This window comes from Vidua chalybeata, chromosome 2, assembly GCF_026979565.1.
Source record: "Vidua chalybeata isolate OUT-0048 chromosome 2, bVidCha1 merged haplotype, whole genome shotgun sequence".
Lineage (NCBI taxonomy): Eukaryota > Metazoa > Chordata > Aves > Passeriformes > Viduidae > Vidua > Vidua chalybeata.
Genome location: NC_071531.1, coordinates 63,142,494 through 63,166,204, shown reverse-complemented (window position 1 = coordinate 63,166,204; position 23,711 = coordinate 63,142,494). Strand labels below are relative to the sequence as shown.

Sequence of the window (23,711 nt, the reverse complement as noted above, 5' to 3'; positions counted from 1 at the left end):
AGTTTCCTGCCAGCCACAGCAGTCGCTGCCTCCTGTACAGTGGCTTTTGTATGTGACTTGTGCCTGTCACAGCTTGCTGACCCCAGAGAGTGATCGATGACATTCCAAAGAGCTGTAAAACAGTATAAAATGGCAGATCCATGCCTAGTAGTGGAAATAAAATAAGTTGCCTAATTTAAAGACCGGAAGTGTGCCTTGAAAGTCATAAATGAGAGACTCAGGCAGTTTTCAAAATATATGACCTCTCACTTTTGGAGCACTTGGACTTTTACACAAGTCAGTGCTGGGGATGTGCTTTTCACAGCTGCTGAGATGTGTTTCTCTGTGAGCTTCTACACCATGTACTGCTGGGCAAAACAAGAGTGATATTAGAAAGTGGTTAAAAGCACGGAGCTCTTGTATTACAACAGAGGTTGCTCTGTGTTCCTGGTTCAGAACAGAAGCAGAGCTGCCCAGCCTGTGTTTCAGTGGGCACCTGAACTGCCTTGTGCTGCACAGTCCTCCTGCCCGAAACCATCAGCAAGCAGAGGCATTGCAGACATTTCTCGGCAGCAGAAGGTAGAGCATTACAAGACAAAGCATTTCAGGTGCACATCTAAGTGGATGGTGCAGCAACCTCCAACACAGTCAGGGAAACTGCATGGGAAGAGTTATCTTTGAGGGATTTGTGAGACCTGGCTCAGTAGTACAGGAGGCAGCAGCACCTGAAAGAGCAGTGCTCTCCCACGCTAGGCTCCTGGCCCTCCGAAATTTCCCATGTGCACTGTTTTGCTTCTAGGCCAGTGTGGGTGTGATATGTGTTACCTTAGCAACAGGGACAAGTGTGTGCTGCAGCTGTAGCCTTCTCTTTGCAGCAGGAGAGCATTCCTGTTTTTTTTACAGAAAATGCTGTGCAGCTCCCTGCAAAGGGGACCCCAGTGCCTGTGGCCATCAACGTGAGTATGTCACACAGGGCACAGACACAGATATGAGCTACGGCTGATGCAGACATGTCTTCCCTGCTACCCCTACTCCAGCTCGTCTCTTCTGGCCTCCAGAGAACATCATCTGAGTCAGTCTGGCAGGAGCAGGATCAGCAGCTTTGTGCCAGCCCCCTCCATCATTTCTCGAGTCAGATGGCTCCCACAGCTCAAGGCTTTTTACTAAACTTGAATGCCGGAGGATGTCTGAGTGCTTTATGAATATCTGGAGGAAACAAATGCAGCAGTCAAGGCATCAGTACCCATTAATCACTTAGGGAGGGCCGGGGGAGAATTTAAGAGAATAGAGACTCAGGAAGCAGGGGGTGTTTGTGCAGTAGACCCTCCCAACAGAAAGCCAATATAAATGTTGCAAAACCCCATAAATGCAGTAAGACATAAAACCTATGGAAATTCAATTTCTCACAGAGTTTTGATTCTGCCCTTTCATCCTCTCTTGAACTTTGGAACTTGTAACAACATTGTAAATATAAACGTATCTATAAATGTACATAAAGGTGTGTTCCCCAAATATATTTAACAGTCCTTTTTTTAATGCCTCAGCAACACATATGTTTGAGAACAAAGATTCAAAATGTTAAGACAGCTCTACATTAAAAGTTCTAAGAAGAGGGAAAAAAAACCTCGTTCAAATGTATGTATTACTGCAAACACAGGAAAAAGGAGCATTTATCCTCGCTTTTAAATTAAGTGCAACAACTGATCGCTTACAAGTTCTTCAGTGTTTTTGAACACCTTGTGTTTCATTTGCACTTAATGTATATGACTGCAGCCAGGAGCAAACGTACTCCTGCCAAGGCCGGCCTTCCACAGGCTGTTAGCGACAAGGAGGATGCCCTCAGCCCCCGGCGTCAGCTGACTGAGGGGAAGGGACGGGGAAAACTGAAGAGCTCCCTCCGTCCTCTCCCACCCCCGCTGGGCCGCGGCTCTGCCCACCCCAATGGGGTTTTTACCCTTCAAAAAATCAAGATGTTTCGTAATCAACAAAGCGGTGGAGGAGTCACCATGTAACGTTTCCCCTTTTACTGGAGCCGGCATCTTCCCCTGGCAGCCATTTTACCCGGCCCCGAACGCGACGCTGTGCGTGCGGGGAAACGCGAGCCACAACACCGCGGCCCCGGGCGTGGGATACACGTCCTGCTAATCACCTTAAAAAGGCACGAAACATCACCAAAACCAAGCCTTATCGCAGCACAACTCCCGCGGGTTACTGCAGAGTATCCGTGGGGGGGGGGGGGGGAGGCTGTCCGTGAAGGTGGGCCCGCCCCGCGCGCCCACCCCTGCGCCAATCAGCGGCGCGAGCCAATCAGCAGCGCGGGCGCCCCCTCCCCCTCTGCCGCCCGCCCGCTGCGGCGCCGCTCGAGCCATCGTTGCGCCGGGCCGCGCCGCCGCTCCGCTATGTGGCTGCTGGCCGCCTCCGTGCTGCTCGGCGCCCTGCGCGCTGGTGAGTGCCCGCCGCGCCCGCTCTTCTGCCTTTCTCTCCCCTTCCCTCGTCGTCCTGATTGCTCCGGCTTGTGGCCGTAACGATCGCCCCGAGGCGCATCCCGTACGGTCCCGGCGCGAGTACCGCGGCGGTGTCTCTGGTGGGGCCTCCGGGGTGCGAGGCGGGTGCGAGGGAAGGGTTGAGTCACCCCCCGAGCCGCGGGAAGGGGAGGGTCGGGTGGCGGCGGGCGGGGGCCGGTCCTGGAGCCAGCGGGGCGGAGCGGCCGCCGCCCGTCTTCCCGCCGCTCGGCGAGGGGACTCGCGGCGCTCCTGCCCGGAACTCCCGGCTGTTCCTGCTGGCAGCTGGCGCATGTGGGACTGCGGGTCCGTAGTGGTAGATCGCCATCCTTTGGGAAGGAGCGGGGACGCACACACGCACACAACACCCGCTGTCATTCAGCCGCCGCCGCTCCCCGCGTTGTGCCCAGGGCTGGCGGTGGGCTGCTCCCCGCAGAAGTTGCGGGGGAGAGGAGACACAGCGTGCCCAGAGCTTTGCTCCTCAGCTCCGTGTGCTTTCCTGAAAGAGTCACGCTGGTCCCCCGCTGCGCAGGGTCTACGGTTGACGGCTTTTCTTTATCTGTAGGATCTAGGTTTGTGTGCCGTCGAAGTGCCGTTGACGTCGCACAATTTTAAATTCTTATTTCTCTGCCTTCAGAAGGAACTCGGTGGGGGGACAGAGCTAAAAAAATTTCACCGAGTGCAGGTGCTGTAGTACTGTTTTTTCAGGAAGCAGCACATCGAAACTTGAGTGTTTAAACCTCATGTCGAAATCCCAGTCTGGGTTCCGGGGTTAGCAGTAGGCTGGCTTAAATGTCAGCATGGTTTGCATGAGGAGGTGAGAAGGGCCGGCTCCCATCAGGTGCACTGACCAAACTTAACCAGTTTTGCCGTGTGTGGCAGATCTGAATTTGCTCTGCGTGTGCAGAACCTTTCTGTGGCAGCTTCGCAACTGCAAGTTCTTCAGAAGCCCCCACGCTGCGTAGTCTAAGGCTCTAAAATTGCCACCTTCATGTGACACCTCTAAGATGATAATCTACGAGAAAGTTGGAGGCGAAGAGCCCACCCAGTAATCCATTGCCTGCAGGATTTGCTGACTGTTGGGAGAGCGTTCTCTTGGCTTCCTCTTACCACCAGAATTGTTGGGAGGTTGGAAGTGGAAGTACCATCTGCAGGAAGCCGTGGGGCTCCCTTTAGTGGGAGAGCAGCCGCACAACCTCTTCCGTGAAAGCGGCCGGGTCGCAGAGGACAGAGCCCTCAAAAATGTAAATGTGCTGGTTCTGAAAAAGAAGAAAAATCCCAACAGTTATTATCATGATTTAGTGTGAAACAGGTGTGAAATTTATTTCACAAAGAACCATTGAAGGTTTAAATTGTATTAGTTTGATTTTTATTAGGGCATAGGTTGAGGTTTGTGTATAGTTTCCCTTTGTTCTGCTTTTGTTGCTTTGATTAGTTAAAAAATGCAACACAATGAGTAATCCAGAGAATACTTCTTCCTTCACTGTGCTGTCATGCATAAGATATACAGAGCCAGTTTATTTTAAGCTTTTAATATTCAATAGTAATCCAGGAAATAGTGTTAGAATATTAAAGTGGTATTTAAAACAGGAGTCTTTTTTTTTTTAATGTGATCTGGGACTCTTGATTTGAGGGAAAAAAAAAAACTACTGCAAATAGTGACATAACTTTTTTCCCCTCCCTTTTTATTTCTTTCTCCCCTTGCCCAAATTAAGTTTAGTCATTAAATACTTATCATCATTCTGAGCTGATTTTATATATGTAAGTATCAGTAGTTCCTCTGAAGTACCTGGAACTATTCCAGTTTGTAAGTCTCAGTGCTTACAGTATTAGGGGATTGTCATATCCTTCCCATATTTGGTTTTATCAGATGGATGTAGTAAAGCATTTTGGATTATTAATGGTTTTGGGGAGCAATTACTATGAAGAAAGCTATTAAACTTTGTTATGATTTCATACAAACAAGGAAAATAGAGAAAATAAAATATTCAAAGCCTTCATAGCTTACAGCCAAGCTAGTTTAATTAACCTATTTTTTCTGGTTCCTGATGTAATTTATATACTGCTGTTACAATTTTTGATATTCTTAAGAACTAATGATTGAATCTTCATTTCTGATAAAATCTTGGCATAGGGCTTAGGTCTTTCTTGAAACAGTGGTTAGTCAGTGCTACTGTTTTAGAACTGTGGTGCAGTGTGGGAGATGGGAAAACCCAGCAGTGGTAACGTAATCCTTTGAAGTGTTTATTTTTCCTTACCTGCATTGAATGTGATTGTTAGAGACATTAGTCACAGTGATTTGTAATACAGGTTGGTGATTTTTACAAATTCTCCCTTTTCAATTCTGTTGTGTATGCAGTCAAATACTAAGTAGTAATCAGTCAAATAATAAGTAGTAATCTTATTTAATATATAGTATTGTGTGTGCACATTCTCCACTGGAAAGGAAAAGAGAGAATTTGCAAGAGATGATCTAAACCTATGGGCATTTGGCTCCACCTTCAGAGATAAGAGGGAACAAGTGACAAAGCTTTCTTGACTAAGCTGCCCTGCCTTTTCTCAGAAGTGTAATAGCGAGACTTTCTTTCCTTAACGAGCTGTAAAGGAAGCTTGTGTGGAACTGATGCCTGTAGCTCAGTGTATAGATACTTGTGTGATCAGCAGCAAAACGCTGAACATCAGTGGGACAGTTTGTGGTTAATGTTAGCTGTATGCTTTGCAGAAACCAGACAGTATTTCCCCTTGCGAAATAGAAGTGTCCAAGTAAATAAATGACAACTCAATTTTTTTTTCAAATGTATGATATGTTATGGTATCTATAGATTAAATTAATGTGAGAATGGCTTGAGTTTGTGTATAATTAGAATTGTGAATTAAGTATAATTATAATAATTCCTTTTTTTTTTTCATCTTCTGTTGATCCCTTAAAGCATGATACTCTTTTTGTGATTTCACTGGAGAGTTTGTTTTGTTTTCCCAATTCACTTGTTGTAATTATTTCTTCTTCGTTTTTGAGTATTAAGAAATAATTCTGAATGTGTCAATTTTCATTTTTCTTTATAGGTTCTGCCCAGTTGTCACTTTCTGGGACAAGTATTGTGGAAAAAAATGACTGTAATAAAACTGTAGTTTTACCTTGTTATGTGACTGACCTAAAGCAGAACAATGAAAATGCCATGTCTGTTACATGGAAAAAACAAGGAGTTACAATTTTTTTTTACCATGGAGGAAACAAGAAGTTTAACATTGATCCCTCATTTTCATCTGCAAGATTTTTATCCCAGGTGGAATTAATCAAGGGTGTGGCCTCGCTGGTGCTTGACAGTGCCCAAGCAACTGTGGGAAATTACAGCTGTAAAGTAACAGAATCAAACAGCGAAGGAGAAATAAAAATGGAACTTAAAAACAGCTCAGGTGAGTTGCCTGCTATTGTTTCAGAACCTGTTGGGAGGGGAAAGCAAGCAAAATCTTAAGGGAAAGAGAAAAATAATGAACATGGCAATGTATTCCTTTAAAGTGAGAACCAAAATATGTAGCACCCAGGCCTTCTAACTTGTAAGCTGATATGGCTTATTTTGGTTTAAATTAGAGAGAAGTGCTTCTATGGGAAAGATCTGAACACATTTTGTCATTCTGTAATGATGTCTGACCATGATTTAGGTCCCATATAGGAAAATCTATGCTTTCCCACATCTTTTTGATAATGTAGATGCTGATATATTCAGCATTCTCATGTTATTGCGTGACATATTTCTGATCATCTTCATAATAGTGAAATGTATACATCCATCACAGTGTCTGCAGAGATCTTTTCTTGGAAAAATTGATTCTTGCAACCTTTAACTCTGCTGGAAAACTACAGGTAGAACTAATAGAAATTCTGTTTTAAGCGGTCTAAAACTCAGTCTGAAAGTAGGCAGTTTTCTAGTGAGGTTGAAAATGCTACTGCTAGATGGCAGCTTGCTGTGGTTTTCTAGCATTAAATGTCATCTTCAAAAGATGGTGTTTAAAGTGATGTTAAAATGAATGAGATTCACTGAATTAATTTCTCATCTAGGGAGCTATTTGACTTTATCTTGTCAGTCCCAGCCCACGTTCTCCAGCGCCTCAGCTGTTGGATTCTGCTGTACCTGTGTTATCTGTCCATGCTATGCAGACATGACAGTTTCACTGGACATAGGTGTGCCCAGTCCATCTGTCCATCTGTTCTGCATGGGAGACTTGCCTCTGGAGAGCTGCTTGGAAGCACTGAATGTGTTGCATATGTGTAGCACATGGAACCTTACCCATGCACTCTAGAATTTTTTTTTTGTTTTGCTACTAGTTTTCACATTTCACAATAAAATATTTGTGAAGCTCAAACAGATGTTGCTTATGTCCTGCTGCAGATATTTGTGTAATTCTCAGTTGGGTCTAGTTATTGAGTTACCATATACCCTGCATAGCAAACATGATCCTGAAATTGAGAAGGGCATAGCCACTGAAAGTGAAGCTGCTAGAATATAATCCTTTTCTTAGAATGCTGCAGAAACAGGGAAGAGGTATACACAGTTTCCATTTCCTTCATTCTCTTACAGCTTACTCAGGCTTTTTTGACTGTTTATGCAATTCAGGGTTACCCTCCAGAAGAGGAAGCAAGGCTTGAGAATGTAGGAGAATCAAGTCCCATTTGCAAGTTTTATTTTCTCTGTGTTTATAATTTTGAAATTGGTATAAAGACAACAGACCAGGAAACTGATATAATGTTTCTAATTTCATTTTCTAGTTGTCAGTTGCGGTGACGAAACGCCAGAGGAAAAATGTGGTTAGTGAAAAACTCATAGTTTTGAGGTTGCATTAGGTTTGAGAGTATATGCTAGAAAATGTAAAACTTAGGTTTGAGGGTGAAGGAAATCAGTCGCTTGCTCTCTCTCTCAGTTCTTCTGCACAACTTTTTGTTGCTTGCTCCTCCTCAGTGTTCTAGAGAAACTCTTGAGACAATAAGCTAATAGAAGAAAGTGTAGTGAGTGAGTTTTGAAAAGGGTTAGTGGATAATGGAAATCCTGTACCAGTCTTTACTGTGTCATTTCTGAGCAATTAATTCATGCTGTCACTGCTAGCATGTTCCAATTGATGCTTTAATGAAGATAGTCATACAAGAGCCAGCTATCTTCCATCTCTCTTAAAGAACTCCTGGATTCACCTAGGCAGTGGGTAAGAGTGTGAGCAAGATTTCTGTGCAAGTGCCCTCATTGTTGTGTATAGACACACTTTCCTGATCCAGGAGAGTGACTGTCAAGTTTTCCCATTTCCTTTTTCCTCTCTTCATCATCTCTTTTCTTGCTGCTTTTTCTCTTCTCTTCTTTCCTCATCCTTCTCATTTCTTCTTTTCTTCCTTGCCTTTTTCCCCTGTTTCCTTTGCCTTTACTTTTCTCTTCACTTTCTTTCCCCTAGTCTGGAAGTCTCTCTTCTTAGCTTGGAACTGACTGCCCTATATTGGCTCTCCAAACACTGCTTTATGCCAGTTCAGTTGATTACTATGAAGCACCAGAGTAAGGGAAGTATATTTCCAGGAAAATGCTTTCAGCAGTTCCTCTTCCTTGCATGTTGCATGTGTCTGTAGTATTGCAAGCACTTCTGTACAGGAAGTTCTTTTGGACTCCAGTACCAGACCACACGTGGCTCTGTGTTGCACGCTGAAGCCCCAGCAGATACCAGGCTTCTTGGCTGCTTTCTTTTTATACGGGATACTGTCAGCTGGAAATGCTGCAGAGGAAATGAAGTGGCTCTCAGAGTCTTTGCTTGCAGTTACTTTCTTTAATTATTCTCGGTTACAACATCACTGGGATTTGGCTTACCTAAGGAGTGGCCACTGTGTGTTGAAGTTACTGTTCAATATTAGTTGCTTTTTCAATATTGCGAATGAAGCAAAAAGCCTTGCTTTATACAATTCAATAAATTACCCTTGTTTTGATGAGTTAGAAGTTAGAAACTATTTCTCCATTTTCTTGCCTTCAGCTTACTGTTTGCCTTGTATTTCTGTTGTATGCACTGTATCTACTTCTGTGACCTCTTGTGCGAGGAGGGGAGGGAAAAAGGGAAATTTGTGAACTTTAAAGCTGCCCTCGGGGTATTTAATTGGCATTTAAAATTGTGAGGTATTGCTATTTAATTACATATTTCTGGAGTAACAGATACAAGTTTTATGTATAGAGAAAAATGCAACAAATATGCATCTTTATTAAAGATTAGACATTTCTTCGGAAGCAAATGTGCAGGCAGAGGAATGGGGGAAAGTATAATGTAAGAAGTGGAGACTTTGGATTCCACTGAGTGATCCTGAATGAATATATGAGCAGAGATGCAAGAATTAACTGTATTTTCTAGTTCAGTGGAGATATTTTCAGGATTTTATGTTGGAAGTGGCTTACAGGGTCTTAAAGCATGACTGACTGAACAGCTTATGGCATCCAAAATGCAGGGAGAAAAAAATCTAGATGGATAATGTTGGAAGACTTAAAATTGTTTCCCTCTCACTTAGGCTAGCTGTTGTATTCCTTACCACACATCCAGATTTCTTCTGGAGTTACTGCCATTGAAAGTAGAATAGAATAGCTGAAGAGGCGTCAGATTGGACCTTTCATACCTTCTCTGCTTAGCCTAAATACTGTTTTTCTGATTTACAGAGATTTTTGTAGTTCCACCAGTTCAGTAGCTTGTAGTGCCAAAATCTAGCACCAGCATATTCTCTGCTCCAGTGGAAGGTAATAGTTCCAGTTTGGAAAATACTGGGATGGCTGGAAGTACTGAAAAAGTAGGTTGTCACGCAGAAAAACACAAAGGTAGAAGACATAGGTTTCTTAGCCTATTAAAATTCTTAATGCTGAATTGCGTATAGTATTGGGCAATCTACAGCATAGCCTAAGAGGAATGATAACTACAAAGCAAATAGCCTCACTTTTTGTTCTCTTCCTTCTGTTTTTCTTTGTTTATTCTCTAGGATCCTGGTTCCTTCTAGCGGAAAGGGTTGGCATCGTATTATTGATGTGCTTACTTGTTGTTTTATGTATAGTTCAGTTAAGTGTTATTGGTAAGTATTTACTCTTTAATTCTTGGCAGTTGCTGATTTGTCCTGAAATGACTTCCATGCATATAGGCATCCATGTAAAATGAAAGGTGGTACTCATATCAAAAAGATATGTGGGAGTTGATCCAGAGAATACACAGAGGCGTGGTGTGTGTGAAGCTTTTCTTCACAGTTGATTAACCATGACATTATTGAATAATTTTAAAATGTTTGATTATATGGCCATAAAATCATTATGATAGAAGGATGGTGTGATCACTTCATAATGTAACTATTTTCATTAATCTTTTAGCACTGGCTTAGTTATAATTTAACGCTGACATCCATGCTTTCGTTAAATATTTTTAGAGGCAGTACATCAATTCACCGGTGACAGACATCCTTAGATGTTCATTATACACTGTTGACCAACATCTGTGCAATGCAGAGTGTGCTTTATGTCTTGGTCTTTCAGATGGTGCAATTTGATACCTCAGCCTTGGTGATTTTTCAGCCTTTTTAAAGTTATGGACTTCTAAAAAATAAACAGAAAAAAGAAACATTTCAGCTAAGAGTCAAGTCTGTAAGAAATGGAAAGTAATTGCACTCAGAGTGATTTGTAATAATCACATACATATTCAGCCTTCTATGTATAACTTCCTTTATTACTTTTTCCTGAACCTATGGCAGTTTTACGTGACTCTTCAAAGGTCCATCCATGGTCCAAGGTTGAAAATTATTAAATTAATAAATATGGGTGTACTTACTGTAGGGTTTTTTTTTGTGTTGGTGTATTTTTTTTCCTTTAATTTGTACTCTTTTAGGTAACCTGGGAATCCACCAATGATACCTTATGCCTTTAAATAGGTTGTTAAATTGGGCATGATTCTTCTGTGTACTGTTCGGGAATGTTTGTTTCCTTGGTTTTGTGTTTTGGGGGGTGTTGTGTTGGTTTGTTTGAGGTGGATTTTTTTGGACTTTTGTTTACAGGATTGGCTTTTAGGATTTAAGTTCCTTTGGGGACAGAGGTGATGTCAGTGTCATGAGGAAGAGAATGAAACCTGGAATTTCTAAATCCCTCTCTTGACACTCACCTGAGGAACAAATTTACTGTAACATTTAAATATCAGCAGTGCATCTACCTGAATTAACCTGTAGCATGTCCTAAAGTTATTCTGATAACATATCAGCTGAAGTGCATGGAAGGAGAAAGCAAGAATTTGACTGGAACCCTAATGCCAGCTGTCATTTTTCTGAGTAAGCCATATTAACCATATCAAACAATAAAAACAAATTAAATCTTTGGAGTTTAAAATAGTTTTAGATGTTACGAGTTTGAGTTTCTTTTTTAGGAACAGTCCAAGTCATAAATATGTATATTTCAGTGAGAGAATCTATGTGTCTGATTGTTTTCCTCTCTATCTTTTTAAGGATTAAAATATGAAATTGAATCTCAGAGGAAAGTGTGCACTATTGTAGCACTTGTCATCTTTGCAGTTGTAGCTGGTGTAGGCGCTGCTCTTTTTATCCCAGGTAAGTGATTAAAATTACTCTCTTAATTTAAAGGAATAAGAGCGGAAAAGAATCTCTTCAATTCTGTAGTATGGAAGTTAGTACCACCTATTAGCTGCAATCTACTATTTTTTAAATTAAAAAAAACATACAGACTACAGCAGAATCAACATTGGAGTTGTCAGGCCCTCAAGTGATCAGAGGAAGATACTGACTCAAAATTTATATATATTTTCTGTCCTACTGCTTTGGGTGAATATTAGGGACTAGAGAGTGACTTCTGGTCCTTCAGTGGGAAATTTGGTGATGCCAGTGATTTATGTTTGTTGCTTTATGCTTTAATCCAGTTAACAATTTTGATTTTATTGATTCCCACATAAATGTTTGCAGATGGCTATACTGTACAGAATCAGGCTGGTCTTGGCCTAATTGTAATCCCTGCTGTGATTTTGGTACCTCTTCAGTACGTCATGTTTGGAATTGGTGAGTATTTCTTTACTCAATAACGTATGGATAGAAAAAAACTGAGCTCCTCCCATAATCTACAAAATACTCTGATTTTTATAAGCAGGTGCTACAATAGCATCCTGCGTTCATCACATTTATAGTACCTTGAAACAAAATGTTTAGCCTTTGTTTGTTGGGCTGAGTTGCTTCACAGAAGAAGTAGGAGTTACCTGCTGGAACAGTGAGATTTAGGGTAGCACATCTGAGTGATTTCTGCTCACCTTTCCTTGGGTTTGGGGACCAGGTTGAATAATTAGCTCTGAGAATGTGGGCTCCATTTTTTTCTAAGTGTGGTTTGTTTATAATGTTATTTATATATATATAATTGTATGTGTGTGTATACATACAGGAGCCTTGACTTGCAGTGACTTGTGGGTTTGTTGTCAGCTAATTGGCTGAGCTTAGAATTTAGGAGAATCTGATTTCTGGCTTTATGCAATTACCTGTCTTTTATGTCTCTAGTTAAATTCTGTAATTTTTCTTTTTCTCCAGTTTTTGACAGTCTGCTGCAGGCAACATTGGCTCTGATAGGTTTGAAACTTCTTGGGTTTATAATTGCTGTGGTTGGTTTTGCACTGTGTGTCCCAGGTAAACAGTTAAGTCTTCTGTGAAAGTGTGCCTTTTACTCTTGTCTACACCTGATGTTTGTTTATTTCGAACACTAAAACTTCATGAAAATGCTTCACTACATGGTATGTTAGCTAATAACTTTTGTAAATGTAGTTTAGGACTACTGTGCTAGTGCTTTTTTATCTGGTGAAAGAAGACTAGCCTAAAGGAGGTATTGTATACACAAATTTAATGACTGCATTCTTTGAGCATCTGCATTAAAAAAAAAGTTAATTGTTTTAATTTTGCATGTTAGTGTCAATTTTGGGTGACTATTATTGTTATTCTTACTGAGGCCTAGGGTATTTAGAAATTAAATAATAATTTTCACATGTTCAGTGATGAAATCAGAAATTCCTTGCTAAACTGAGTCCATTAATATTTCAATGAATACCATTAAAACACATTAAGAAGGTAAATGTAGAAACAGTAAACTTGGAATTGTTCTTGGGCTGTTGTAAGTGTGGTTATGGCTGACACTGTTTCATCACTGAAAAACTGTCCCTGCGGTGAAGAAACACCAGCTAACCACCACACACAGTGATGTCCCTTGTCCCTGGCCTGCCTTTGTCACCTCCCTGCCACCCTGTGCCACCAGAGAACCCCACAGCAGATAAAAGGGTCAATTTAGGACTAATTGTCCTTGGCAATATATTTAGTAGGGGAATGCATATTTATGTTCCTTGTAGGCACTTTATGTTCCTGATTTATTGTTTTGCACAGATACTCTTCGTTTTAGATTTTAGATTTGTTACTCTTCGTTTTAGATTTTCATTTTAGATTCTTTTAGATTTGTTGGGGATTTAAGACCTCTTTCTTATTGAAGTGATTTTTAAAGATTTGTCTAATCTGGATGAAATGATAGCCTTTTCAGTGGAGCAGTGATTTGAATTTTATGCTTACTGTTTAGTATTTATAGAAGTATTTGTAAGTTATAATAGTAAAATAAACTGATGAGTGATTTCTGGTAAAGCATTAATACAAGGATTTTTTGGAGGATGTTTTATAATGCTTGTAAATGCGAAGTGTCCCTAGGTTTTTCAGGGTGTTCTTCTCCAGATCACACATGGTAGTGTTACCTGTATCTCTGGGGATTCAGCTCTGTGACCCTGAACTGTCAGAAGAAGCATCTCATCCTGGGTTGAGCTGACAGATAGTTGTAACAACAACAGTATTGTATTCTGTCATGTAAAACTATTACAGGCCATAACAGTTGGAATTGAAGATGAAAGTGTAAACTTAAAATACATTTAATGAAAGAACATTACCAATTGCAGTAAATAACAATGGAGTACCTAAATTTGTAGAATAGTTCAGCTAAGCAGGATAAATCAGTAAATGCCTCTGTATCACTAAAGAATGTATACAAAAAAATAAAGATGCAGGAGTAGTTCTGGAATAGCTTTGAAAGCGAAATTGAACATGCCTGTCTATCAGGTTTATTTATTTTACTAAGCAGTTATATCTGAAAATAAGAGTTTGTGTTTTTTTGTGTCAGTTGATACAGTTCTTTTATCATGTTTTTCCCAGCCTGCCCTCCGTTACATGCATCTGTTCTGATTGCTGGCTTAGCTATTATGGCTTTTGCAAGTTTGTGTAGTCTGCCTTACGTGTTTTTTATGGGTAAGTAGCACCTAATATTCTGCATTATTTTCCTTTCAAGTAGACATAATTTATCTGAGCACAAGGTGTGATTTCAGAGTTACATAGTTGTAAAAATTCCTGAAAAGTTGTCTGTATGTGTTTGCTTTGTTTCCTAGAGCGCGTGGGGAATCTTGAGTTGAGAAACCCACAGTTTATCATCATAAACTATTTCAAGATCAACACAGCCAGGTTTCTTAAGTAAGGGTGTTTCAGTTGTAGGAGGCATGTTGCTGTTTAAGTTCTGCATTTACACAGTTGGCCAGCTGGATCTTAGAATGAAGAGAGCAAAAGGGTGTAAAGGATTCTGTAGAGTGGGTTGTGGGATGGTGGTGACAAAAGCCTATCAAAACACGGATTTAAAGAAGCAGTGATCTGCCTACTGATTGGCACTAGTTAGAAGTAGGTTAAAAGAAGAGCAATTTGAATGCACACCTTTTATTTTAGTGAGCCCTGGTTTTCCTCCTGCTTAATTTTAAAACCCAGGAGAAAAGAATAGCAAGGCATTGTTTCAGAAACTGATCTGTTCATCAGATCTCAAAAAGATGAGAGATTTAAAGATGTGCTAAATAAGCAAAACTCAGCAATGCTGTGTGATTGGAATGCTGGCACACCACGGCATAACATTGCGTGGACTCTACAGCTTGGGTCAGAGTGACTTTTGTTTCAAGCTGTGCACAGGCTCTTCAAACACCTCTTTGTTGTCCACCTTCTGTGGACATAGAACTCTGCAACTGAGGAGATGTTGCTTCCAGACTCAAGCTGCTAAAGTGTTTACAGCGAGTGCAGTCACAAGTCTGCACTGAACCATGCAGTCTTCCAGGTTAATGTGTGCACACCATGTGTGGTCATAGCCAGAAATAGACTCTGAGACAGGGGGAACTTCCAGTAGAGAAGAAATTAAGGTAGAATGCCTAATATTTGATATCTAAGATAAATTGAGTCAAAAATATGGCAGACATGAATCAAGACTTTTAATAACAGCAATAAATTTATATTTTATTGACTTTGATTTACTTCTGTATACTTGTATAGTATATCCTTCAATGCTGTGTGCCCATGGTCTGCATAAATGTTGCATTTCTGGTTTCATTGTGCTGCCTGAAGAAGTCAAACACTACTGTTGGTGTAGATTCTAGCATGCCAAAATAAGCACAATGAATAGTGTATAGCCTAATTCACCTTTAGAGCTGACTGCACTAGTGGGGCAATTCACACGCTGTACATGATAAGATACAGAAGAGTGCTTAGAGGCTCTAAGAATTTCCAGATCATAGAATTAAGTACCTTTTTTAACATCCAATTCTGTGTGTTACAACTCTGTTGCAAGTTTTATCAGTAGACAATACCTTTTCCAAGGTAACAAGTGACAAGATGAGAGGAAATGGCCTCAAGTTCTGCTGGGGAAGGTTTAGATAGGACAGTAGGAAAAATTTCTTCTCTGAAAGGGTGGTCAAGGATTGAAACAGGCTGCCCAGGACATGGTGAAATCATGATCATTGGAAATGAAATTTAGGTGTGGGCCCTGAGAACATGGGTTAGTGGTGAAGGTGGTGATGCTGCTTGGGTTGGGCTTGCTGGTTGCTTGGGCTTGATGTTCTGGGAGGTTTTCTCCAACCTTAACAATTCTGTGGTTCTATGTTTTTATTTGGTTGATTGTGACATTTACTCATCTGCTTGGTCACTTTTTTGTAATTATTTTAGGTTCCAGAATGAAAGATCATCCTCGTCCAGGGGTAAGCTTAAAATTAATAAATTTGGGGTGACTAGATGGCTCAGGGGATTGTAGTGAGATACTGAACCTTTCTTCACTAGTTCGAATTCAGACCAGGTTGGTAGCAAGCAACAGTTCTGGCTGTGTAACAGATGTCTAATGTTGAGTGAGTTGGTGGTCTCCATTGTCCCTATTGAGTGTGTCTGTAGTACTGTAATTGCCACCCTGACATAGGGCTACTCTGACTGTTCAGCCCAAATGGAGTTTCCATTGCTGTCACTGAATGGTGGTGGAAGTTTGGTGTTCTTTTACAATGCACTCTTCCACCTGAATATTTAAAAGCCATTTTGCTCACCTTATTAAAAAGCTTTTTCATTAACTTGAGTGCAAAACATCCAGGTAGCCTGTAAGAAAGACTAAAAAGGTTTTTTCCTGCGGTCTTGTACACCAGAACCCTTTGGTATTCTCTTCAGTTCTTGGCTATACAGATGGCATAACCTTGACCTTTTTTCTGATTTTTCCTATAATGCCCCCTAATTGGATGAGACCTTCTGAAAAGAAAGTGCTTGTCTTTAGGTGACACAGAACAAATTTAAAAATACCTTTTTTTTTTAAAAGAAGGTTTTTCAGTTTGTAGTTTGGAATTGTAGAATAATAATTTCCAAAACATTAATTTTCACAGACTTACACGGTGCTTTTGAGTGATCCATGTATGTGAACTGCCTGATTTCTGGTGTTTTCCAGAAGCAAGGAAAGAGGCGCAGCTGTAGAATACCAGTAAAACTTCCTTGCAGCAAGGGGATCTGGCAAATACTAACTCATCCCACCTCCTGGATGCCAGCCATCATTTGAGACACATTTTCAGGTCTCCAGTCTAGAGCCTGAGACCCAGCTGTTGAAGGAAGATGGTTTCTAATAGTGAGAGCTGACTGCAGTTGGGACAAGAGATTTTTAGTTTTGGGTTTTTTTTTTAATTTCCTTTGCTTTTGCTCATCCATTTTCATTGTAAGAAAGAGTATTTCAGAGGATTAGTCTTCCTTTATGGAAGGAACATAAGTGCACAGAGTTTAAAAAAAATAGAAGGAAAAGAGGTTAAGAGATGTTACAAAAATGAGCTGAGAAGTGAATTGAAGGTATGCTTCATTCAAAATGAAATCTTACTGTTACCTAACATCCTTGTGCTTACTTGTAGAATGGAAATAAACAGGGCAAGAGGAGGGTGGTTTTTTCCCCTTAACTTAGTTTTGGTTGTAAATAAAGTTTGAACTAGAAACCAGCATGCAAAATAGCATCTTTTGGTGAGAGCTCTGTTCTCTTTACGAGCTGCTCTCCTCGCAAGGTGGTCTTCCATGGCAACAAGGAATTGAGAAATAAATAGCCACAGCAACACAAGCATGAACATCATGTTACTCTCTGAACTGGGGACAGGAATGAAATCAAAAGAAATTTTAAAACTTAGAGGTCATTGGAAACCTCAGCAAGTACACATATGTTCTTTGCAGCTGCAGATAGCTGAGGGCTAGATACAGAGGAATTCAGGTGATATAATTTGTGTTCATGAACTTAGGGCTGCTAGGGAAAGACCTGGTGGAATCTGGAGTGTGTTAACATGCTGCTTGTTTCCATCAAGGGCTCTTCAGCCTATATTGCTGTGCTTTGAGGCAGTAAATAGGTGTGAAGTAATTTTAAGAATACACTTCGATTCTGTGTCATCTAATGACTATGGAAAACCTATTATTGGTGAAGGGCATCATTTTGACACTGGGGCACACTTAAAAAATTATTATTGAGATTTTCCTGAGTTGAAGGAGAAAAGGTTTGTTTTTGAACTCTGCCATCTTAACCAAGTACTGATTTTTGTTTTATTTTTTATTTTTTTTTAGCATTTCTGTAGGTTGCATGGGTTGTTTCTGATGATTGTCTAGAATAAATGCGCAACTGTCATGTATTTGTATTTCTTTCGGAGGAGATTCCACTTGATTTGCTTGGCTACTAATTTTATTTTCTTTTTTTAGTCCTGCTGCTTTGTTACTAACCATTGATCAAATGACAGAAATTATCAGTTAGGTTTTAGAGCTTAAAAGTAGTATCTGCATGGCTTCTGCTGCCACCTAAGGGTATTTCATTTGGGTAAACATCACAGTAAGGGAAAACAACTTGGAGAATGCAGCTATTGACTGATATAATTTTTTTCAGACTTTTAGTCATTAATTTGATTAACATTAAGCTTTCTTCATTTTTGTAGAATCACTACTTACTGTATATGTCAATTAGAGTAATTTAACTGTGGCCAGCCAAAAGTAAACATGAAGGCTTTTTATACATATATATATTTTTAAATGTTTTGCAGAAAGCTGTAGAAGAACCACTAAATGGTAGGTGATATTCAAGGTTTATCTTCTCATTAAGGGATTAATTATGGATAAAGATGGATCTAGTTCCCAGTACCAGAACACTAAGATGGCAGATCAGTGTGGCAACTTATGTGGTGCTGTGAGTCAGTAAGAGTCTGATTTCTCAATGAAATGTTGCTTGCAGCTCCAGACTCCCTGTTTTATGCCACAGTGCTTGCTAGCCAGAGGCACTCTTTTGACTATTTTAGGACAAATCTAGTATCTCACACTATTATGTCCACCCTCTTTGCTTTGCAAAATGTCCAGCTTTTAAGGGAAGAAGAGGGTCTCATATTGAAAACTGATGTTAATTCTTCATAAAGATTTATTTGGGTGAAATACTTAACTATCACAGCAAAATCTATGCTTGCCACTCTATTCTTCTCATACTTCCTTGGGTTGGGGAACCTCTCTCATGGTGTTGGGAGACTGATAGCACTTAAGGTGAGGGAAATCTACAGTGAAAAAGGGATGACTTTGAATTTTTTTTCTGCTATTATGTTCACTAATTGGCATGCTGAGTAGTAGCAAGTTCTAAATGAATTTTAGAATTAACCTGAATATTAACTGTGAAGCATTTATTTCTATTTCACTCATTACTAATCCATCTTCTTGACTTTTAAAGATGCAAAAGGAGTGATGTTAGAATGATGGTAAGTCTAACAGATGCTTGTTTTAATGGCTAAGCATTTGAGGGTTTTGATGTTTAGAGTTACCCAGTGCTAATTCACTGAAACTTGGAGGACAGGTTTCAGAGCAGGTGCTGTTCTTATTCAAATTATATTTGATTGAAAAGAAAGAATACCTGTATCCCATATCAAACATAGGGGAAGAATATGTATACCTAAACAGTGAAGAGAATGAGTCAGTGAGAGAACTGTGCAATATTGTGTTTCTCATCGGATGTGGAAAGTCAAATAGGTTTATGTTTCCTTTTTGCTCATGTAGTATTTAAGATGCATGGAATGTTTCCTTAGTGGTGGGTTGCTCTGTTTGGGTTTGTGGTTTGTTTTATTGTTGTTGTAACTAAGCTTTCTCTCTGCATTTAATTGGTGATCTCCAATGGAAATTCACAGGAAAGTGGTTTAAAATGAACTTCCTCTCCTTCTCTTTAAGTGTTACTTGAATTCTCTGGGTTTTGTTAGATTGTATTCCAGTCAGATTTCACTCAGTTTATTATTTTTCAGATTGCTCTAATTGAAGAGCTTAAATTTTTGGCTAGATGATAAGGTTTGAAAATGAAAACAATACTATTGAGTCTTTTCTATTCAACAGGTGTACTTTTCATGGGAATAGGATAAAAAAGCATTTGTTGATGCTGTTGTTACTTAGGTTTCTCCCTGAATACTGAGCAAGCTTGTCATGAGATATCACTAGACTCTTAGCCTAGTATTCCTGCATTCAATTACATTTTGCAGCTTGGGAGGAAGAATAAACTCACTCCAAATCTGTTAGCTCACTTGAAATACTTTTATATCATGCCATTTCTAGGAGGCATGAATTGAAAATGAGCAAATAAATGAGGTACTAGGTAGCTCTAATTGGAAAAAGGTGTATGAGTTTTAAAAACAGGTTTCCTTACAAATACCGTGTGCTGTTCGATTTGTGCTACTTATGACTACTACATTTGGTTCATCCAAATATCTCATATAATTATTTTCTAAACCAATAGGAATACAAGCACTTCTGCAGTACAAAGGACAAGTGCATTGGTGTCTCATAAATACATTGATAAATGCATACCAGTTAGTGTAATCTGAGCTGGATGGAGTAGAAGGCATGGCCTGCTCCAGAATTGACTACTGCTTATTCTTGACAGAGTTCAGAGCAGGAAACAAATAGGTATTTGCCAGTCCATTGCATTCAGAGCAGACCAGAAGGGAAATCAGGGTGGGCTCTCTGCAGTTACCTCATCCTGCTGAAGAACAAGGTGGAATTTTGCTTGGCGATCCAATTTTAAATAAGTTGCCTGTTTTTTCTTGGGTCTCATTTAGGTTATGAAAACCTACCCTCTAGTGCTGAGGTGGAGCTTCCAGAAGCATAGAAATTGTCAGCTACCTATTTAATTTTAGGGTAGAGCTAGAAATCTGTCTGTTTCTTCTGCTCTGAAAGATGGCTCCTAACCAGTGACAGAAGGTTTTGCAGATGGAAGGCAAATGCTCTGACTCACACGCTGGAGGCAATAACCTTTTGAGCTTTACCTGCTTCTGTGTTAACCTTCCCTAAAAAATTCACACACAGACCAAAGCAGGGATTAATCAGATGCTGAAGCTGACCAGCTTACAAAATAGCATGTGAAAGTAAACTAGCATTAGAATACAGGTGGGTCAGACAGCTGAGCCTGTGAGCCAATTCAGCATATTCACATTCACAAGTGAAAGCTCCAAGACACAGTGTTCACCTTTCTTTTGTGGAGATGCTGAAACATCACTTGCTGTTACTAACACCTTTTTCTACTGTTTGAATGCGAAATGTGCTTTCAATTTTGAAATGGAAAAAAAAAAAAAAAAAAAACAACCTGTCAGCTCTGACTTGTATAGGCAGCACAAAACATTGCTGTTCTTCCCAAACAATATTTATTTTCCTTTCTTTTTAAATTCCCAGAACTGCAGAGTTATGTGATGCGTATATAAAAAGTACAGCATTGTTGATACACCGTGGCCTTGAAGATGCACTACTCATCGAGAAGAAATTCAGGAATCTAGTTGTTTTGCATGTGTGGCAAAAGTGCTTTTGATATAAATGACATAATTTTATAGTCACAGCAGCTGTAGCAAGGAACATGTGTGTTTGCCCACATGTGATCTTTATTTTCTATTGTTATGGTGTATATGGGATGGTTGAGGGTGAGAATATAAAAAGCACTGTTTGCCCAGTACAGAGTCTCCCTGCAGTAATCCTTAGTGGTATTATTTTAAAAAACTATCATTAGTCACTGCTTTGATAATGGGCCCGCTGAGCCCAGAGATTGCGATACCATTTAGACTATTTTTTCTTTATTTGTGTGCATGGACAAAGTATGGTTTATGTGTATGATACAAGCGGGAAGTAGAGATTGTACAAATACATCTTTCCTGACATTCAGCAGATTTTTATTAAAGAAATACAAAGTTACACACAAAGTTGCATAAGTACAGAGTTTACTCCCAGCTCTCCTGAAATTATTAACAGAGTTCTAATTCCATGAGACATTAGTATTCCTCTCTGTGGACAGTAGTCATGTGTTCTCTGGTGGCTGATATTTTTGTCCAGTGAAAGGGCTCTCCGTGCCTTCTCTGTATCCTTTGATGAGAAACTGCTCAGCTGTTGAGCCTAATTCAGCACTGGAATTACAGAGCACAGGAGCTGGTAATCTTAAAGCTGAATGTGGTTCTTGTGTGTCTTCATGTTGTGCAGTGTGTGGAATTGGAAGCAATTTCAGGCTTTCTTAACTCAGTGAATTTGTGAAAGTTGTGGATGCTTCATAAAAATAGGAGCTTCCCATTTAGTGTATTTTTGACAGAGTTTAACACCTTGTTTTCTTGAATGGAAAAGAGCTATATAATTTCTGGCCCAGGTTTGTGTTGCTGCCATTATATCACAAACACATAAAAAGTAAGAGGAGTTGAAGAGTGAGGAAGCTCAGTTTCTGTATATATCTAATGGTATGGTTAAAAATCAGTTTACTAGGACTTGCACATTCCATGAGTTCTGCTATGTTTTACAGCTGTTTTGAGAGTTGTTCCAATATAGTTGGCTGCTCTTGGACTTTGTGTATGCTTTGTAGAAATCTTGACACTGTTTCCTGTTTGTACTAAGGTACTGTATTTCAAAGGCACACATGGTTTTTTCCTTCTAACACTTTAAAACTTGGTTTGGAAAGCTGTTGCCAAACAGTCACATAATAAAATCCATGTTTTTAAAGATCCTGAGTAATTTGGCACTTCTCAGAATAGAATGTTACAAACCAAGGTTCATATCCATGTTGTGGGTACATGTTGCAGGGGTTTGGGTCTCTGCACATTGAGCTCCGAGTCGTATTAAGAATTCAACAAAGCAAAATTGGGATGTCTGATTTTATAGTAAGTGCTGTCATAACCGTCCCTCTTGCCAAGGCTGCTGGATTGAACCATTTAAAGCAAGCTGTGGGCCAGCCCTCACTGGGATCAGTGGAACTGGACACAGGGAAGAGGGTCACCCATGCAATAAAGAGAATTGTGTATGGCTCACATTTACTGTCCTATGTTGCCAGTGGGAATGTTCATGTAAGGTTTGAGCTCTTACAGATGAATCTTTTGGTGCAGGTTTTTCCATAATCTCAGTGATACCTAACTAAAGATGGGAGATAGTTCTCCATTACAATTCAGAATAAAAGTTTTTCTAATTTAGTATTGTGCAGTGCTCCCTGTTTATAACTAGTGGTTCCCTCTGGTAAGTTGAAAGTCTTAGTAGTGGAGGAATAAAAAAACAAATCAACTGGAATTCTGTTGAGGTATTCTGCCTTATAAAAACAATTATGTATAGTAGCTTTATGTTAATTTCTGTAAAGCAAACTGCAGCAGAACCCCACTGTGTCACCGTGGGATCAGGCCAAGCTGTTCCTAGGAATTGTCAAAACCTGAGGAGCTCAGTGGCTGTCTATGGGCTGCAGAATTGTGGACCCAGAAATGGGAGAAACCCACCATCCTGTTGCATTAAGGGCTGGATTTCTTATAGGTGGGAATTTAAAAGTGAGAGTTCAAAAAGTCATTGGTACACCCAGCCAGCCCTTTCCCACCAGTAATTTAAACCAAAGTTGTTCATAACTGTATGCTTTCATTTGTGTGTGTACATATGTGTGTATATATAAATATATAGACATTTTAAATAGCTAAAAATCTATATAGTCTTTACCCAAGAAACTGTTTTTATTTATGAAACATGAAATGGTTTTGTAAATATTGTACTAATATACTTAATAAAATCATTTTAAGTTGTTTTTGCGGGAGATTTTCTTGTTGCCAACACACTGAACTTCCGTAGCTGCTTCCATAAATTCATAGTCATAGCTGCTCTTTTCCCTGTCTTTATGTATTACTGGATCTTCAGGAACGTTCTCAGGGTTACATAGGCTGCTGCAGATGATTTTGGGTGTGTTTCTCCTTAGAAAGGTCATCCAGATGGTGAAGCAAGTGTGTAGGCTGTCTTGTAATAACTTCAATTGCACTCTCCAACATCAGCCATCAAGTGTTGTCACCCAAGTGTGCTGTGGGAGGAAATGAGGAGTAACAAGCTGCTGCTGCCACTGTAACTTCAGAAACAGCAGAGCAGCACCTCTGTCCACTCCGTCTTTGCGGCCCTGCAGTGGTATTTCTATGGGAAGAGGATTCCTTGTGTTACTGCTAAAGCACTGCTGGATGAGTTCTGGATTTCCTGAAGTTGTCTTTAATGTTCGTTTGACTGTGGAGAGAGGAGCTGCAAGTCCTGCCTGATAGGCTTTCCACTCACACATCCTCTTCAGTGCAGCTGAGCTGCTGGGAACAGTGGAAATTATTGGCAATTGCCTTGTTTGTTCAAGGTGACTTTTGACTATGGCTGTTGAACTTCAATGTCTCTTCAGAAGAAATGTTTTGTGACTCTCCTAGATGCACTTTTCCTCTCTAAAGGAGCTATTGTTGTAGATGTTGGCGAACCCAATGGGAAGAATGATGATGTCTAACTCTATTTCAGAAGGCTGAATGAGTTCTTTATTATAATTGTTATAATACATTAATATGCTATATAAAAGAGGATACTAAATACTACATGCTACTTTCTCTAACTATCATATCTCACTAACTCACAACTCGTGA

The 23,711-nt window shown here is 39.9% G+C and overlaps 1 protein-coding gene across 10 annotated transcripts in view; it reads left to right on the top strand.

Moving 5' to 3' along the window:
• CD47 (CD47 molecule) overlaps nucleotides 1-22,858 on the top strand; it is a 30,341-nt gene extending 7,483 nt beyond the window's left edge. For 2 of the 10 annotated variants that reach the window (XM_053936289.1, XM_053936290.1), the window contains exons 3-12: nucleotides 5,544-5,894; nucleotides 7,246-7,284; nucleotides 9,460-9,549; nucleotides 10,957-11,058; nucleotides 11,428-11,520; nucleotides 12,037-12,132; nucleotides 13,684-13,776; nucleotides 15,499-15,530; nucleotides 17,859-17,883; nucleotides 20,506-22,858. In XM_053936289.1, the coding sequence (XP_053792264.1) occupies nucleotides 5,657-5,894; nucleotides 7,246-7,284; nucleotides 9,460-9,549; nucleotides 10,957-11,058; nucleotides 11,428-11,520; nucleotides 12,037-12,132; nucleotides 13,684-13,776; nucleotides 15,499-15,530; nucleotides 17,859-17,883; nucleotides 20,506-20,534 (837 nt within the window). In that variant the 5' untranslated portion in view covers nucleotides 5,544-5,656 and the 3' untranslated portion in view covers nucleotides 20,535-22,858. The other 8 variants (XM_053936281.1, XM_053936291.1, XM_053936286.1 and 5 more) reach the window with 8 other exon arrangements.
• Nucleotides 22,859-23,711: the final 853 nt, after the last annotated feature.